The sequence below is a fragment of the Cavia porcellus genome, unplaced genomic scaffold (assembly GCF_034190915.1).
Source record: "Cavia porcellus strain 051 isolate PalLab524CR breed Dunkin Hartley unplaced genomic scaffold, mCavPor4.1 scaffold_21, whole genome shotgun sequence".
Lineage (NCBI taxonomy): Eukaryota > Metazoa > Chordata > Mammalia > Rodentia > Caviidae > Cavia > Cavia porcellus.
In genome coordinates, this window is record NW_026947504.1 from 50,128,173 (window position 1) to 50,147,580 (window position 19,408).

General features: G+C 34.2%; 1 protein-coding gene across 2 annotated transcripts in view; it reads left to right on the forward strand.

Annotated features, from left to right (window-relative positions):
* Positions 1 to 19,408, forward strand: part of Diaph3 (diaphanous related formin 3) — a 462,609-nt gene that overhangs the window by 144,950 nt on the left and 298,251 nt on the right. For both annotated transcript variants that reach the window (XM_063232700.1, XM_063232701.1), the window contains 6 exons: positions 2,868 to 2,978; positions 3,261 to 3,379; positions 4,147 to 4,263; positions 8,207 to 8,325; positions 11,051 to 11,115; positions 16,723 to 16,827. In XM_063232700.1, coding sequence (XP_063088770.1) covers positions 2,868 to 2,978; positions 3,261 to 3,379; positions 4,147 to 4,263; positions 8,207 to 8,325; positions 11,051 to 11,115; positions 16,723 to 16,827 — 636 coding nt within the window. The remainder of the gene's footprint in view (positions 1 to 2,867; positions 2,979 to 3,260; positions 3,380 to 4,146; positions 4,264 to 8,206; positions 8,326 to 11,050; positions 11,116 to 16,722; positions 16,828 to 19,408) is intronic.

A 19,408-nucleotide genomic window follows, 5' to 3' on the forward strand; every position in this document is an offset into this window, starting at 1 on the left:
ACATATTCTACATTTTGGACATCAAGAATATGGTATTTCTTCATGAAAGTCCTATTCTCATTTATGATTTCTTGAGTTTCTATTAAAATCCTGAGTTGACACCAGGTAGATACTCAATAACAGTTTTTAAAAAGTGAGTGATTCACAGTTTATGTTTCAGTCTCAGTATTTTAAAAGCAAGATTTTTCATATTCTTCTAAAACCTGTTGTCCTCACATTTTTGGATCTCTTGATGATTGTACCACTTCCAATGTCGAATAACAAATGTGAGTGGCTTCCAGTTACTTCCTTTACCTTAGCCCCTGCATTTTATCATTGTATTTCAAATGTTGACCAAATCCTCCTCACATTGTCCAACATGTTTACTTTTACAGTAGCTCCTTTAAAAAATGTGTATTAGTATGTGTTTGCAATAGCTTCTTAACATGAACTTGTTGTCTCTAGTGTTGTCCTTCCTCTGCATGAAATTGTTTTGTGATTTTCACTTGAATCTGAGTTTGTAGCTTGGCACACAAGGCTACACCTCATCTGGCCTGTCTCTTGTCTGGCTTCATCTCTTCTGACTCCTTACCTGCTTTACTGTCTCACAAGCTATTCTGGGAAATTTGGATTGATTGTAACCATATGAAATGGTCTGCGTCTTTGAACATGTTAATTCTCTGCTCGAAACATTTTGTCTACTCCTTCAAGTATCTAGCAGTTAATCCTTCAGTTAGTGCTTTTATTCAGCAATCTTTCTTATTATTTCTGATTAATATCTGATTCCCATTAAATATCAAATGGACATAGTGTATATTTTATTTTACCTGTTTATCTTCATTTGAGTAGATAGCGTTACCAGTTTATATTTGTTCCTGAACATTTTCTAGTGTCTCTAAAATGTATGGAGCTGCTTCTAGTGTGCTACATTAGTATGAAACTGCAGTGACATAGCTCTGTGTATCTCAGTATATGCAACATCACAGGTCTGTTTATTGGAAGGAATCTATCTTCACTGGATTTTTTATTTGTAAGGAAAATCAATATGCTTTGGTATATTCTTACGTATATTCACAGATACATGTTGGCATGATATGTTAATCAGAGTGATTGTAGACCCTGATGATGGCCAGTTACCTTTAGAAGTGAGGGATAATTTTATAAATGTGACTTAAAATTTGTTGTTTTAATTTGATTCCTTACCTTTCCTTTTATGGACAATTACCTTTCCAAAGTTTTCCTGGAAATGGTTTGGATTATCTCTTTTTACCTTCTTCTTTCTTTTATGTTATTATTTTTTGTAGTATTTGCATTCCAGTCACATTAATTCTGTTGTTTGTTTTTTGAGACAGTGCCTTGATGTGCAGCTCAGTGATCCTCCTGCCTCAACCTCCCAAGTGCTGGTGTTATAGCCAAGTACCACTAGGCCTGGCTTATACTAATTTTTATGATGCTTAATCTTTCTGCTTTCTCTTTGTCTAATTTTCCTTTTTCTAAAACCTGGTTGACTTATAGCGATTTCCTTTCTTTGAATGTAGAGAAACACAAACATTTATGACTATATCTGAGTATATATCCACATACACTAATATCTTTTCAAATTACATGACATTGCTAGAAAATAGGTTTGTTGCTACTGAATAATGACTGGAAAGAGAGTCCAAGGAAAACATTTTAGACTCGACCTTTTGACACCAGCTGGTTACAGCTGAATGAATATATACTTTAAAGGTAGATGGTTGTAAGTTTTTGTTTTATTTTAAAATTGTATTTCTCTTTCTCCCTTGTGTCTTCTGGCACATTTCTCCTGCTTTAAGCCATCTTAAGTTTTGACAGTTCAGGCATGATGCTCAGGTTTTAGTGCTTAGATATCAAATATAACAATTTCTGTATATTTCAGCCAGCAAGAACTGAGACCCCTGTTGTTGTCTTAATCCAAAAACAGCATTTTAAATTCATGTAAACTTTGCCTTAAGGGATGAAGCAAAGACAATTTAGCGAACAGCGTGAGGTTAAACATATTGATCAGTAGTCTAGTAGTTCTTACTAGACTTTGGATAGAATGTAGACATAGAAAAATAGCCTTATCAATAATAGCAAAGACTTACGCTTTTGTAGACTCTCTTGTTTCTATTATACGTTTTTTGGTGGAGGAAGATAATTCAACCAGGAAGGAAATAAAAAAGAAATTGAAAAATTGACAATTGGAGTGCTAAACCTGAACTGAAAAGCTTTTTTTTTTTTTAAGAAATGTTCATTTGTTATATATTATTTAGCGAGCTAAATGTTAATAAAATTGCATATAATAATTCTGAATTTTAGCCAAAGTGTAAGACACTTTGCCTGGCAAATTAACTTCCTGAACTTAATTATGTAATGCTAATTATATAGTTTTTGCTTCTAGTTTTTATAATCAGATTCAGTACCCTGTTACCTTGAACTACATGGGAGTTTTATTTTCTTTTGGTGAAGGGAAGATTATTTTACTATTCTATATTAAATGTTATTCATCCAATAGTAGATTATTTTTTTAGTTTTCAGGTAGGATATATTCAATTTCTGTTGTATGTGTATGGAATGGAAGACCTTTGGTTTTGAGTGAACTCTTTGTAGAAAGATTCCAATGGATTTTTTTGCTTCATCTGCCCTTCATCTCATTACCATCAAAATAAATGAGAAATAAAAAAATTCCACTGAAACTGTATTTCTTCTATCATACATAATTGACTACAATATTTTACTTACAAGTTATCATATTAACAGGCTCTCCTTTGAGAGGCAATCTTTGATTATACTTGGAACAAAACCTGTATTTTTTTTTTTGAATTTGTTACTTTTTCTTTAATGTTGGAAAGCAAGTCTGTGTCTGACTGTGTAATCTTTTGTAGGTAGCTTGTATGCAGCTCATAAATGCCCTCGTTACATCTCCTGATGATTTGGACTTCAGGCTTCACATCAGAAATGAATTTATGCGTTGTGGATTGAAAGAGATATTGCCAGTAAGTGCCCTGCAGTATCCTTATTAATATTTAAATTAGAAGAGTACTTGGCGGGGGAAATTTAGATAAATTACCCTCAAGAATAATTTATCTGTGGGAAAAGACTTGAGTATAAAAATCTGTTTTTGAAATATAAATAAGATTTAGTATTATTTAATAGTTTAAATGTGCAAATGCTATAAATCATGTTGAATGGTTGGTTTATTGTTTATATGTCATGTATTAACTTTTTTGCATAATTAAAAACAATCATTCATCATAATTTCTCTTTAATATCTCTAGAATTTAAAGCGTATTAAGAACGATAGCCTGGATATCCAACTTAAAGTCTTTGATGAGCATAAGGAAGAAGATGTGATTGAGTTCTCCCATCGCCTTGAAGATATTAGAGCTGAACTGAAATATCCTTTTTTTCTGAGATCTAATAAAAAAATACAGAAAGTTACTGGTAAATCTGAAACAACCACTCCCCATAAGCATTTAACCAATTTTTCTTAAGCAATATGAAATAAAACCTTTATGTATCAGAAAAATGGTATTGTTTTAGTAATGTGTGGTTTGGTGAATATTCACATGTGTAAATGGATTTGACTCTGAACCAGCAGCTGCTGTGTAATCAGCTTCTTGTGTATGCATGTAATTGCTTGTCTCTGTGTTTGGCACTTCCCTGCTATCTACTCCCTCCAGCATTAGGAATGTGGTAGCCTCAGCCCGGCCACTGCTCCATCTGCTCATGCGTTCATGCTCCTGTAGGCTAAGTGTTAATTGTGTTGGCGTGCAGGTGTCTGCAGCCTTCACAAGGGCCCTTCTCTCAATGAGGCCATCTCCATGAGAGATGACACTCTCAGCATTCCAGGGTCAGAGCGCACTTGGAAGTCGGTCCTTTGTTCACCAGGAGCTGGCTACTGCCCTTCGCCCCCAGCAGGTGTTCACTTTGGTGAGGCAGGTTCACTTTGGTTAGAGCTGATTATAAAGGAGAAGCCAGAAAAGAGTCAGATCATGTTGTCATTTTCAGTTTTTCCTGATAAGATACACAGTAGCATAAGATACACAATAGCATAAGATACACAATAGCTGTTCACAGCCTTATGGAGCAGGTTTTGTGTTGTTCTGCTGCTATAATTGGTGTGGAGTATTAAAAAATCTGTATGTTCTTTAATCAACTTACTGAAGCATCCGATGTTTATAATATGGTGTGGAACACAGTTAAAGAAACAAGAGCAGAAGGATATTTTATTTCTATTCTTCAGCATCTTTTGCTTATTCGAAATGACTGTTTTATAAGGTAAGAAGAACTTGTATCTGATTTTTTCTTTGACTAAAAAAATGTCTATTAATTGGGAAATTCACTTGCTATTTTATTTGGACAAACAAATAATTTTATTACTATCATAATATTGATTTACAGAGTGTATAGTTTCCTCTGGGCATACATTTAGTAGACATATGATGGTAAAATAATAATACTAGTTCTTTTTATGCTCCAGTGGATTCTTGGTTACAACTTTTTATCCAAATAAAAATGCAGACTAGCAACAAATTAGTAGTTATCTTATGCATAATACTTTCTGGTAATTCCTTAGGCAGTAAGAATGATTTTAAGTTTCTTTTTATAAGTTACATGAATCCTATCAGTTTCTTTTGTTACTAATGAAGTAGCTAAAGTGTACCCTAACAATACAGGCACATTTAATGTTTATAATGAATTGGAAAATCTACACAGCTTTTTAAGTTTGATTACATTATAGCCATTTGAGCTTAACCAATTGTTTATCCTTTTTGTACTTCCATCTACATTATAATACACTTAATTGTAGATATAAGTACCTAACAATGTTGCTCTGAGGGTTAAATGTGTGATGTGAGGAAAACTGTGAGCCAAGCGCCTGGCACATGGTGTATGCTCAGAGTTCTCCATGCTGTCTTCTCACATCTATTGCTGGGTTTTTTTTTGGTCTTTTTCCTTTTTATCGGTACCAGGGATCGAACTCACGACTGCCTGCTTGCAAGGCAGGTGTTTATGCCACTGGCTAAATCCCCAGCCCCTTATTGCTGGTTTTTGAGAGAGACTAAGATTTCTGAATACACAGTCATTTTGGAGGAGAAACAAATTAAGTTTTGCTGAAATTTCATTCGCAGATCCTGAGTAACCTGTCTTTCACCAACTTTCTTCCAGGTGGGAGGTTAGTTAGAAAAGTTTCACTCAGGCTTTGCTCTCTGCATGAAGCCAGAGGGTAGAGAAAAGTGTTTTCATGGCTCTGTAACTGGGGACTGAGTCAGAATATTGACGCGTCAGGTTCTTCAGAATGAGTTCAGTGCGCAGGTCAAACCTCTCTTGTAGCAAAACATCTCATCAGTGTCTTAAAATTCGATTTAAGTAAATTGTTTTGAAGTTTAATTTGCCGGTTTTTGTGAGTTTAAAATGAGGTAACTTAAATATTTAACTACTTTGTAAATGCTGGATTCACAATATTACTTAAATAAGATTTTTAAATTACTGGTGCTCTGCTAATTGTAATGCTGCATTTCTACTCCACTTAAAAATAAAATTGACACCTCTATTCACTCTCAAGAAACCTCTTCCATTCTTGGTGCATGCCTGTATTATGCTACCAACTTCTGGTCACTTGATGCTGTTTTGAGTTTCCATGCACTGAAGCAGTTGTTAGTGTTCAGAGGAGCTACAGGGCCTGTGTCTCAGGACTTCTGATCCCTTTGCCTGGACGCCAAGAGGGCTCGATGTTGTTCGTACCTTCAGAACAGACGACGTTGTGAACTGCCGAAGGCATTCTGTTGTGATCCTGTCATTTTTAATGGAAGGAATAAGAATTCAAGTCCAAGAAAATTGGCCCCTCATTTTGTTATTTATTCTTTTATGGGTTTAAGACTGCATCATCATTGTGGTCATACACATATTTTTGTCGTATATTCATCTTTAAGATATTTTACTTATTTAGCTTTTTATTTACATACAGTACACTTTACATTTTGTTGGTGTACAGTTCTAGGGAGCTTTTTGTTTTGGTTTTACCTTTATTTCTACTGAAGGTAAACTTAGATTGTACCTTTTCCAGTAACGTTTTGAATGACTTTTGATGTGAACAAATGAAACTTTTCATTTTTCCTATTAGATTAAAATGCCAGAATGCAAAATGTTCTCACTTAAAATATTAAGAAACATAAAAGTTAGAATCTTACACAATTTTTCACCTTTGAGATAGAAGGAAATTTTACTGAAATGTACCTCCATTGGCGAAGGTGCATAAATATAGTTCCTATTTCTCAAGAAATGTAGTTCCTGTTTCTTGGGGGAAAAAGTAAAATGCAGCAAGGTAATTGGAAGTGGAGATCACATTCAGTTCAGTACTCAAGAGTTAGTGACTTTGTAGCTGTAAAATCCCACGCAAGTTGAATGTACATGGAAGATATGTATCTCGTCTTTGTTAAAAATACCACAGATAATGTGAATATGATTGCATGGTATTCTTTAACAAAAATGACATTTTCCCATTGAAATAATGATGATTTATATTTAGTTATTAATTAGGTTATTCAAACAGTTTTCTGATGAATTAATTCACTAAGATTACTCGTAGAGATTGTGTTGTATATGTGCATTTCTGGAATTTGAAAGCACATTATTTATTTGTTATTTTTGCCTGCTGAAAGAGATTTGACAAAATTTTAGCTATAGTATAAAGAAATTCATATTGAGCATTGTGGTATTGAGAAAAATTTTACTAACATGATTTATAAAATGATAAAATGAATTATGTTGTTAAAAATTTAAAAAATTAAACATTAGAATACAATTATGATTTATCTTCTAAATTTCCAAATGTGATAGTTATCTGTGTGAAGTACATGTCCCTAGTGTAAATGAAATTATAATGTCTAAAATTTTAGGTTATGATACTGTTTAATGTGTTTGAGAAAATTGAGGCAATCGGATAATAAAAGCTTCTTGCTTTGGTTTGTGCATAAGAATAATTTCTTGAATATTTCTACTTTATGAAAATTAATGAGCGTTATTTGTCTTTACTAATGCATAGCTGTGGTATTTCATCACACTACATGGTTTCTTAGGTATAAGATAAATAGGTCAAGGACAGTAGGTTACAGTTTCAGGGAGGGAAAGCCCAAGTGCCCAGAGGACATTTCATAAGTGAGAGAGAGGGTTGGGAGAGGGAAGTATTATTAAAGTCTTTGAAGGAAGAAAGAATTCCAGGTGTTTGGGGATGGAGTACTGTGCCTCATTAAAATAGTACCTATTCCTGGATGTGAGGGCGATCTGGATGTGATATCTGTCACTATATTGGTTGCCAGGGTCAACTCAGCTGATCTGGCTGACCACGTGGACATCCCTTTCTGGTGTCATCACTATATGTCCCTTCCAAAGCCCGTGACCATGTTGGACAGAGAGGACCATTGCCTTGGTCAAGGGTGTAGGGTTAACTGCACTCCTCTGCTAGGACCTCCAATGAGCTCCCAAAATAGTTCCCATTCCATTGCTTTATTTTGGTTTTGTTTACAGAATCTTTTGTGTGTCTTTCACATTTGTTGGCTTGAATCTTCAGAGAGTTCTTCAGTCACGGTTACTGGAAATGTAGATGGACTGAATTTAGCTTACAGTGACAACATGGACTCTATTTGAGATTTCAGTTAAACTTTGATTTTTTTGATGTTATTTTACCAAATTTGTCTACTTTATTTTAGAAATACAAGGTTGTTATTACATGTAATTCATAGTGTCAGTTTTTGAAAACTGACACTAGTGTCTGTATTTTGAAAATAAATTATATAACATAGTGTCTGTATTTTGAAAATAAATTACATAACCACAAGAATATTACGTTGGGTTTTTAAGAAAGATTTTTGTTTGTATTAATAAAATAAATTAATGGTAGCTATTAATTCCACATGGTGTAGTGGAAGGGATAACAATTTCTGAGGAACACTGAAGTACCTATCACTTTATCTTAATTTTTTGTTATTATGGATGAATTATAAGAAAATCATATTTTATTTCCTACAAGCTTTAAAAATGTATTTGAAATCATTAGAAGGAAAGTGACAATTTTATTTACTCTCTCATGTTATATGTTGTTACTTGTTAAAACTATATAAAATAATCGTGCAACTTGAAATCAAGCTTACCAACAAAATCACATTTTTATGTAGTTACATTAATGAACTAAGTGCATACTTACTGTTTTCTTTGATCTTAGACAACAGTACTTCAAATTAATTGACGAGTGTGTGTCCCAGATTGTGTTGCATAGAGATGGAATGGATCCAGACTTTACGTATCGGAAAAGACTAGATTTAGATTTAAGTCAATTTGTAGGTGAGTATATTTTTATTATTTAAATAGAAATATTTTATTCCGTGAGCTAGCTCTAGGGTATTTCTTCTCAGAATGTGGCCTGTGGACTGTTTGAGGGTTCTTAAGATTCTCTCCGGGATGCTAATAGTCAAAACTAGTGTCATATAATACTAACTTGTGCTAATATCTTGCCCTTGTGGCACAAAACAGTGGTAGGTAAGCTGTTGGCATCTTGTGATGAGTTAGTGTAGTAGCACAAAACCGTAATAGTAGGTATCATGTTCTTTATACTCAGTGGAAGAAAACAGAGGACTGGTGATGTAGCTCAATGGCGTAGTGTTTGCCTAGCAGCCCTGCTTTCAATGTTTAATTCCCAACACAAGCAAGCAAAATCACAAAACAAGCAAACAGAACATACGTTGATTTTACTTAAAAATTTGAGGTACTAAGAATGATTTTGTTACATATTGATTCTTGAGTATATCTTTTAAACATACTGTGTTAACAAATGGGATATACACATAAAGATTTCTACATACTCAAGTATAATTTTAAAAAGTTCTGTAATTGAGTTATGACCAGAATTGGCCCCTTTTTCTTCCTACTTTTAAAGATTGTCATATAGACTGGCTACTCAAGTGTAAGTGTTTGACTTACGCTTTAAGAAATGAAATGAATTAAGGTTGTATTTCAAAGAAAATGATTGACAGAATTTGTTGCCAATGAGAAAATTTGCGCGTTTAAGTGAGAAATTTGAATTTTGAAAACTTTTGTGTACTATGCCAGTTTGACAGTTTCTTAGTACTAAAAAAATTGAGTGATGAGGTTAGTGGAAAATACTGTACTCCACAGTTATTTGGATATTGTTTAAAGAGAGGTACCTGCATACGAACAGGACTTGGCAGTGAATTTTTCTAAGTGACCAATACCTGATGATACAGATTCATTCAGCTTAGGCAAAAGATAAAAGTGCATTAATGACCAATGATCTTAAAGCAACAAAGTTCAGCACTGATACATGTTATTATTTCCCTGTAACTATTTAAGAAGTTCCATTGGTCAAATTTGGTGTAACATCAAAGAAGTCTCATAATTCTCTGAAAAACCTATTGAAACACATTCCGCTCTTTCAGCTATGTCTGTGCAAGGTGATTAGTTCTTGCAGGCCCAAGAAGAAGAATGAAATGAACAGAATGAATAAGAAACTGGGTAATATTAAATTACCCAGTGATAATAAAACTTTTTTTTCAAGACAAATTTGAAATTTCTAAGGAGTAGGATGTTAACACATAAATTAAGAAAAAAACATACTTTAAATATGTGGCAAGCAAAAATGTGGAAAGATTTTGCATAGTGTTTTAAAAATTTTACTTGGACCTTAGGAATTTGTTTTGTTTTTTTGAGTAGCTACGGTGTTTTTTCATTGAACCTTTTTGAGGAAAATATAATCTTTGCTACTTGGCTATATAAGTGAAGCATTTGCATATTATAATAAATTTATTGTACTTATGAATTTTAAAAGCTCAGAATAAACATGTAGACTTAAATACAGGAGAAAATGTATTTGTGTGAATATATAAAGAATAGATGAGGTTGGGTAGTGGATGAGAAAGGTATTGGGAAGCACAGAGAATAGACGACTTGATATCTTAGGATGGAAATCAGGAGATACTGTCTACAAAACAGGAGTCAGAAGGTTAAACATTTAGTTCTCTGGAGCCAGCCAAATTTACTGAATAAATGTTAAAAAAAAATGGGCTTACACAGGGAACAATGTGTTTATCCTTTATAATAAGAAGCTACCTATAAGTTTTAAATAAATCAAGAAAGCAGTATTTACATATTTCAATTAAGAAGCTATACAGAAATATAATCTAATATAGAAAGATGTAAGAGGATGCATTTAGTGGGGCAGATATTGGGTGTAGTAATTTGTTGACTATTCATTATAAGCTCTTCTGTAATTTTTTTTAAACCATGCTCATGTATTAGTCTCATTAAAAGAAGGATAATATCATAGTTTATGTGAGTCATTCTCCCTGCATACATTTTACCATACACACATGCATATATAATAACTTAATTCATTATTGATGAACTTTTAGGTTATTTTCAGTGTTCTATTTTTGTTTTTGCTAAAATAAACAATATTTTAATGAGTATTCTTGCCAAAAGCAAAATCCTAGAAAACAGCATTGGGTGAAGGAAAATGTAGTTTAAATTTTTAGTGTGTATTGCCTATTTCTTCATAAGCAATATTCCCAACTTCTATGAGTATGTAGGTGAATTGATTTCTTTGTATTAACGCTAGTACTTGACATTATGGATCACTTCATCCTTGCTAAGGTTTCTCATTTTAAATTTTGTATTTTGACATTATTGGGGAGCAGTGAATATTTTAGCACATGTTACTTGCTTTCTCCCTAATGTTATGTTAATTAGCGTGGCCTTTATTGGCTATCATCTTCTGTTTCTTCCTTGACAACATTTATGGAATTGTAATAGATACCACTGAAATGTTGTGTTATAGTTGAACTCTCCTCTTTCCTGATAAAAGTTTAAAGTTGAAGGTGGATTAATCATTTATTTATTTTGGTACTGTGCTCTAGTAAACCTTCTTTATTCCAATATTTAAAAACATGTATTTTGTTTATCAGCGACAGTATTTCTGATTCTTTCCTATAATTCTTTTCTTTATAAACATTAAAGTCATAATGAATTAAATTTCTTGTCACTGCCATTTTAGATATTTGCATAGATCAAGCTAAACTAGAAGAGTTTGAAGAAAAAGCATCAGAACTTCACAAGAAAGTAAGTAACTTCGTCTAAGTTAATAAGGTTATGTGGGAAGCATTTCAGGCACAGCTGGGGCTCAGAGGATACTTGTTATAGCCTCTGACTTATTAACTACTTTAGTTATGTATACAAATGCCCTTCTGCAAGGGGATTTCTACATCATTGTATGATTTAAACCTTAATTTTCCTCTCTTACCCTTACCTTTGTTCTCACATTTTTCTATTTATTGTCATCTGGTATGCTACATAATTTATGTATTTATATACATATACTGCATATATGAATATATGAGCTATTTGTTCCTGTAGACTAAATTTTAAGAGATTTTTGTTTTATTATACATTCAGTAGGAACAATTCCTGGCTCTGTATAAGAACCAAAAAGCATTGTTTCTCAACGTATGAATGAGTGCTTGAACAAAATGTATAAAATTGAAATTTAAGATTTTAATAATTCTGAAGAAATCATAGTTTACAACCATCATGTTGAAACTGTACGTAAAATTTGGAGAGATTTATTTGCCTTTTATTTTGATTAAAGTTATTGCATTATTTTATGTCAAACTATATAAATTTGCCTGTGTAGGTCAAAATTGCTAGATACTACTAGTTTGTTTCAACCTAGTAATATTTCTGACTATCCAGCCATTCCCTACCTTTTTTTAAAGTACCATTTTGACCTTTGGTCTCTAGTTTAGCATGCTCCTCTTAATGTTTTTCTTGGGGAAGTTTTCACATTTGAGAAGTCATTCTGATTTGATTTACTAAATTACTGGCTTCTTATTTTGGTGGACTAATAATAATCACCACCTCTACTGCTGCTGCCACCACAAAAAAGTGAATATTCACAAAGTGCACTTTGACTTTGTGTTAGGCACCGTCCTGAGAATGGTACATTTTTATGTTGTAGTTCCTAAATCTATCTTGAGAGAATTGTCCTTTTCTATAAACTTTTAAGACTACGTAGAACTTGCAGATGGAAGACATCCTTCCCTAAGTTAGGACTAATTTAGAAAAGGCATTTACATTTCTTGGTTGTGAAGTTTTGAAGTGTTGCGTTGACCAGATACCTAGTGAGGTGTAACAGCTCAGGCCTTTAGGTGGAGGCAGGAGCAGCAGCTATGAGTGTGCTGTTGTTGTTACCCAGAAGTGTTTCATGGGTGAAGCAAATTAATGAATTGATTAAACTGTCAAAAGTGTTAATAGCTGGTAGATGTTCATATTGTAGCATGACGGCTCCCCCCCAGCAAACTTCGTATTCTAAGCTCAGTAAGCACTTTTAGTTTTCTTGGAAGAGTAGTAGTAAATATTCAGGTACTAAATTTGGGTATATCTCGAAGAGTGTAAATTTGTTCTTGTTATCATTTTTGGATAGTCAGTGTCTATGAATGGATTTAAATATGATTTTCCCAGTAGATGTCTTTTAACTTGTAAGCTTCAAATGCAAATAAAAGTAGGACCTTGTTCAAGGTTAGTTGTCTTTTTTTCTTTTACTCAGAAATTGTATGTGTTAGGTATACTTAGAAAATATTGCCTGCTCCATAAAAGATTTCTATTGCCATCCCATTTTGTATATATCAGCAAAAACTTTGCTCTGATAGCTTTATAAGGACACATGTAAATACTTGGTTTTAGGCAGGAAGCTATCATAGTAGCTAGACACATTCTTTATTTTGGTGCATAAATTTGAAAAATGAAGAACAAAAATGTCAGAAAGTATATAGAGGATATTGAATTATCAGCCTTCTTATACAGAGATGCTATTCCATTTACCCTAGGGAATGAAATTAAGCATAACCTCAACTTTAACTGTGTTTCTTGACATTTTTGCGTGTAATTTTCTAAGTGTAATATCGCTGTAGCAACTCTTTTTGGAGAAGCGGGCTATCCTATTAGTTTTTATAAGGTGTGCTTTTAATGGAGATTCATTTTATCCCCAAGGCTATAGTGATTTTACTATAGATATTACGAAAATGCTAAAGCAAAATTTATGTTTTGTTTGACTCTTGCAGGCAACAATGTACAGATTTATCTTGTTGGTAGGAAACACAGATGCTTTCAATGTGTCCAAGTTGATTTGATACATTTTGATAGGGTATACTAATTATAAATAATAGTTTTGTTAGTCTTTTCCTCTGGTCAACTAAATAATACTTTTTCTTTCTGAATGTTAATCTAGGTATAGGATAGCACGTGTTAATATTGGCAGATGCTTTCTTCAACTCTCACAAGAAGAATTTAATTCATTTTCCTTGCAGTGTAGCCATGAACTTTGGCTTAGTTGTAAAAGTGGGAAAAAAAAGAAAGTGACCTCAAAAGCTTTTGATGCAGGGACAGCGGCAAAATTTAATATGTGACACTGATGTAGACATTTGGTATATAAAAGATGATTTGCCGGGGGTTGGCTCATCATTTCATTCAACAAAATTATTTTTTGATCTTAATTATAAATGTAAGGCCCTGGAATCCTGATGAGTAAAATAGAAAAGGTCTCATTTATGATCTTCCAGGTTGGTGATTGTTATCGAGGCATGTGATACATTTTAATATTGTCATATTACAGCATCATGATAGCTATGGTAGAAAACCCTATATATGGTGTATAAGCCTAGAGGCAGGATTTCTTACCTAGTCTGGGAGGCCAGAGAATATTTACTCATAACTGTGACACCTAGTGTGAGGTAAAATGTTGACAGATCCACGGAAGAGTTGAATGCAAATTTATGTTGAGTTCCCGATAGATAGCAAACTTGACATGTGTGTCGTAGTTTGGATGTGGTCTCATGTTCCCTTCCAAAAGCCCATGTATGAGAGCTAGGTCCCCACAGTGGCACTGTTGGGAGGTGGTTTGACTTGAAGGTGTGGGGCCTAGGTGCTGGAGCATGAGGAGGTTCTCTGTGCAGCCCTGACATTGCTTGTCAGAAGGAAAGGACTGACCCCGAAGCAGTGAGCCGCCCTCCCACCCTCTCTGCTCCTGGGTCATGCTGTACTTAGTACTTGTTTCCACACACCATCCTGCCACGGCGATCTGTACCAGGAGGTGGCGTAGCCAAGGAGCTGCCCTGCCACAGAACCTTGGCCACTCCCTTTGGCTTTTTTACCTCCAAACTACAATGCAAATAAATCTCCTCTTCATACATAGCCTGTGCCAGCAGTTCTGTTACAGTGATGCAAAGCTGACAAATTCGTCTGTCACTTTCCTAAAAGTGCCTTTCTTCCTTGTATTTTATGCCCTCTTGTTTAAGTCCATGCTATCGTATGAACAACCAGGCAGCACTCTAGTCACTTTACATACACTCCCCTCCTTTATTTGTTTTTTCAGTCAGACACATACTTCTTCGGAGTGCTGGGTCTCATTTCCTTTCTAGTTCCCTGTCTTCCAACTCAGCTCAGACAAACCATCAGTTTTTGCGTGAGTAACTGCAGTCACCTCTCAGCTAATTTCTGTGCCTCTAGTGTTTCTCTTTCAATTCATCTTTCATACTGCTTTCAAAGTGCAGATTTGATCCCTCATCTTCTTAGAGTACATACTCTTACAGCTCTCCGTGATCTTTAGGAAGAATGAGTAACTGTGGCTTATTGCACATTTTCTTTCAACAGTTTCATCCCAGTGTTCATCTCTAGTTTCCTCTCTGCAGTTTGTTTTTATACCTCCTTTTGTGTTTCCCTTACCATGGATTATTTCTCATCCACCTGTGCACTGCGCTGTTCCCTCTGTTTGAAGCGCTAGCTGCACTTCTCACCAGCTCCTCCATTTCTTCAAACCTGATGGTCACCGTTGCTGCTGCAGGAATCATTTATTGGCTTTCAGTCTCTGGGACTGTATTGCTGATTTAGGGATAACCATTTGCTTTTATTTCACCACCAGACATTGTGCTTTCATCTACTACTGAAGGGCATATCCTAGATGTGCTGTTACACATTTATTGGAAATATGTAGTTTTGGGTTAGTTCCCTCAGGGTTCTTAGATATTACTGATTGTAACAGTGCCCTGAAAAGTTTGAGTATTATTTTAACTTTTTTGCAAAGAATAATAATATTTAAAAACAAGATTTGTTGAGGGAAAGATCTATATATGTATATATGTGTATATATATATATATATATATATATATATATATATTTCTGTATTGGTATCTGGACTTATGGACCTGTGTATCAATAGCTGACTGCTGATAGGGATTTGGAACCTATTAATCTATGATAGTGATTGAAGAAGATCCGATCTTGTGAGCAGTGTAGAGTGAGACAAACAGAAGAGTAAGGAAATAATCCTGTCATATGCCAGTGTTAGGGGAGTGGATTTTAAGGAGTAGGACTGCCAGAACGAACAATTGATTGGAGCGATCAGTGAGTAGTAGCTGGAGAACCAGAACCCTGTGTTGTCATGGAACGTGGAAAAGACGCTGAACACGGAGGTGTTGCTGTGGGGCAGGACTGACTGCAGTGAGAGATGGGAATGTTGTTCTCTTTTTCAACATCAACGCTGTGTCTCCATGTACTTTATAGTGGCCAGCATGAATAAGATTGAACTTTTAAACTTAATTTAGTTTTTGTTCATTTAAAGTTGTACTTAAATAAATAATGGCATATCCAGTGGTTATTGACTAGCACACTTATGGAGAGATCACTTAATATGAGACTATGAGAAAGCCAGGGAGATTTCTAGCTGTAGAATAATAATTATCTCTGTGTTAAAACCAGTCTAAGGATCCCCTTTGTAAACTAAACAAAAACCAAAGACCTTAGTAAACTGTTTCGTTCTATATTGTTGTTTTTCTGGTTGACTTTAACTGTCTTTAATGTGTGGAAGGCTACATTTGTGAAGCAGTTATTCTTTTTTGTGATGAATTGATTTTTTTTTCTTTTTAAAAAGAGCCAAATACTTATTCTTAATTATGAGATAATACTCTACTTCAGTTGTCTTAGAAGAGGTTTTCAGTCCTTACGATGGCATCGTGAAACAATTTGAATGCTAGATGAGCACTTGTGATAAGTGATTAAATAAATTTAAAAACTCATTGGATTCACAAATTTTGTTGTTTCCCTTTCTCCCAGAATCATACTAGGGACTTTGAATGACTAATTTATTGTTAATCTCTCAAGGATAGTAGGAGATGTGTTATAAGAAAAAAATCTATAGTTGATGCATTTATAAAGTTGGAATTATTCATTAATATATTTAAGTGGACTGCTTTTAAATTATGTTAATAAACTTCAGATAAGTTTCAGGTATAAATTTTTGCAGGTGTGAGGCAAAGAACTCAATACAATGCTTTGCTCTGTATTATTTTACACAAAATTGCGTGGATATTGAGGGACTTTTAAATAAAATGCTAAGGTTATATGTAGGTAGCTGTGGGCCAGTTTGCTCTGTGGAGAGGAGGTGATCACAGACGCCATCTCTGATTTCTCCTATTTCTTTGGGAATAAATGATGTTAGTGGGATGTGGAGAGACTTAGACAAAGGCTGTGTGTCACTTATCAACAATCTTTTTCTTTTACAAGTTAATTCAGAGATGTATATCCTATTGACAGATCATTAGAGTCATATTCTTATGTGAAGAATAATACTTTTCATTTTCATTTTCCTCTTCTCTCTTTCTCTTTTTCCTTTTCAGTTTGAAAAAGAGTTTACTGACCACCAGGAAACTCAGGTTCAATTGCAGAAAAAGGAGGCAAAGATTAATGAGCTTCAAGCAGAGTTACAAGCTTTCAAAGCTCAGGTAAAATACCATTTGGAGTGAATTTGATATTGAAACCACAACAGGGGCGTAAAGGTCACATTAGATCTTCATAGCATCAAAGTGTTTAAAGTTTAATTTCCCTTGTATATTTTATTAGTGTTATTTGTATGTATTTCCAATTTGCTTTGTTTATGTTTTAAGAAATTACTTTGCCACTTCTTTTCCTATGTACAGTTTTAGGAATCTCTTAAGCCTTACACTTTAACCTGCTTGCTCTGTTTCATTTGGGTTACGTTTCTGATGTCTTACGTTCCTAAGTAATTAAGCATAGAGGTTAAGAAAGTCTTTTACTCTTCGATTTGTCATTCATCACTGATTTTTATCCTACTACAGGAAATTATTGCTCAAGCTATTTATTTTCCAAAACCTTCAGCCTATTGGTACCTTGCCGTGAAAGATAACCTCTAGCTGAATGAGAACATTTTCTGATAATTTTTCAATTTCCAAAAGTAAACAGATTTAAAACATGACAAAAAAGAGAGCAAATCTGGATTATGAAGCAGATAGCTCACATCTACCCGCTACCATAAAACATTAGATAGCAAGAAGTACATCATCTGCATGTTGATTTGGATGAAAGCACAAAGGTTAGAATTCATAGCTAAATATCTTCCTGTGGCATTGTATACAGTGAGCAGTAAGTTTGGGTTTGCTATGGTTTTCCCTTCATCCTAATTTGTGGTTGTGCTAAAATCATCTTAGGTATATACTGTTTCATATATCATTGACAATTTTATTTTCTTTTATGGATAGTTTTTTAATAGAAGTGATTTGCAAGATACCTTAAGAGATATCTATATCTTAGTGTTCTATTTAATTACAAAATTAAAATCTGTCTACAAAATAAATACTTCTTTAGTGGCTGTGAGAAGGGAGTCCCAGGTTTTATTGTGATTTTTTCATCCTTCCCATATGGGCGCTTCTCTGTCATATTAAAAGAAACATTTGATTGTGTTCTGTGTGACTAAAATATGTTGGACAAGTTTTTTTCTGCCTGGCTTATGTAACTATAAGAACTTCTTTTTCTTTCAAATTTTTGCCAGTAGAAGGATTACTTGCTAATCTACTCTAGAGTGATCTAGATTATAAAAAATGTAGCCATCATCTTTGGATAAGTTATTGCTGCAGAGTTTTTTTTAATATAAAATGGTAATAAATTTTATGTTTCACAATTGAAATTAAGGAATCTTATAAGTTCTTTTAAATTGTACATAATAAAGACCTGTGATTATGACTAACAGAGGAAAGCCTGGAATTAGAGATTTAATATTGCTCACCATATTCAACTTAGAAGAACAACAAGCGAACTTTTTCTTTGGATTTGTCTTTGTATTTCTCATGAAATGCCTGCATTTATCTTAACAACTTCTCTTTAATCAAAGCTAGTTCAGTACAAGATGATGAATAAAATATGTCCTACTGTCTGATTTCCTTCCTTTAGTCACTTACACTTATGAGCAGGATAGTTACAATGTACAGTGAACGTGCTCTTGAAACATATATTCACATTATTCGTGTGTTATCAAGTGAATGACTCTGGGGCAATATTCCAGCCATACTTTTAAGATAGTACTTGTTAACTGCAGAATGTACACGCTTGTGAATATAAATTATATACATCTCTGACATTCAGAAGGCAGTCCCATCCTTGAGAAACCCAGAGTAACACCAAGCAGGTTCTTGTTTTACACTTAATGTTTGTAATAAGGCATGCTTTTTGATTCTCTGTCCCTATGTCTTTCAGTTTTTCTATGTGCTGATAGCATGTCCTTGATTTCAGGCTTTCGTATGTGATCCAGTTTTCCTAGTCTTGTTGCAAACCTTTTAAAATAATATTTTGTAAATGTCTTCCATTTGTAGGATAGTTCTCACACATAATTGCACATACACATCCATATATATGTGTATGTATATATATATAAAAATATACATACATCACTTAGAATTGAAGTTAATAATTTCAAGAAGTTAACCTAGAAAATTTTCTGCAAGGTCCAAATTCATGTACTGAATTCTTAACATACTATGGTAACATAAAGACAAAGGTGTCCAGTGAGCATAACTGGTTGTTTTTCATTCCTCATTTTACTTTATGGTTTTTTTTTGGGGGGGGGGTTGTTTTTGGTGTCATTTGAGTTTGTAGAAAGGACTTCTGTAGAAGAAGTGGGACAGTGTTGTCAATTGTAGTTTCAGACCTGTGCTTGCCAGTTTCTCTCCCTGTCCTTTATTTATCTAAAACATTTTTTTAGTGGCTGTCGTCTGCCATCACTTCCTTAGGTGCTGGGAAAGAATAGTAACAACATAGTCACACTTCCCTCATCAAGCTTACCGTGTGTCAACGCAGTCGTGAATAATTCGCTGAATAATGGTTTCGTGGTATTGAGAAGAGCTATGAAGATGCTTGAGTGCTGCGAGTGTACATGAGTAGGCAGATCAAGCTTTGGTGTGGAAGGGACACTGGCTCAGCCTAGGAAGGATAGTAGAAGATGGCTAGGGGAAGGGAATACCTCAGTCAAAGGGAACACTGGGTACAACGACTCTGATATCACTATGAGGTCAG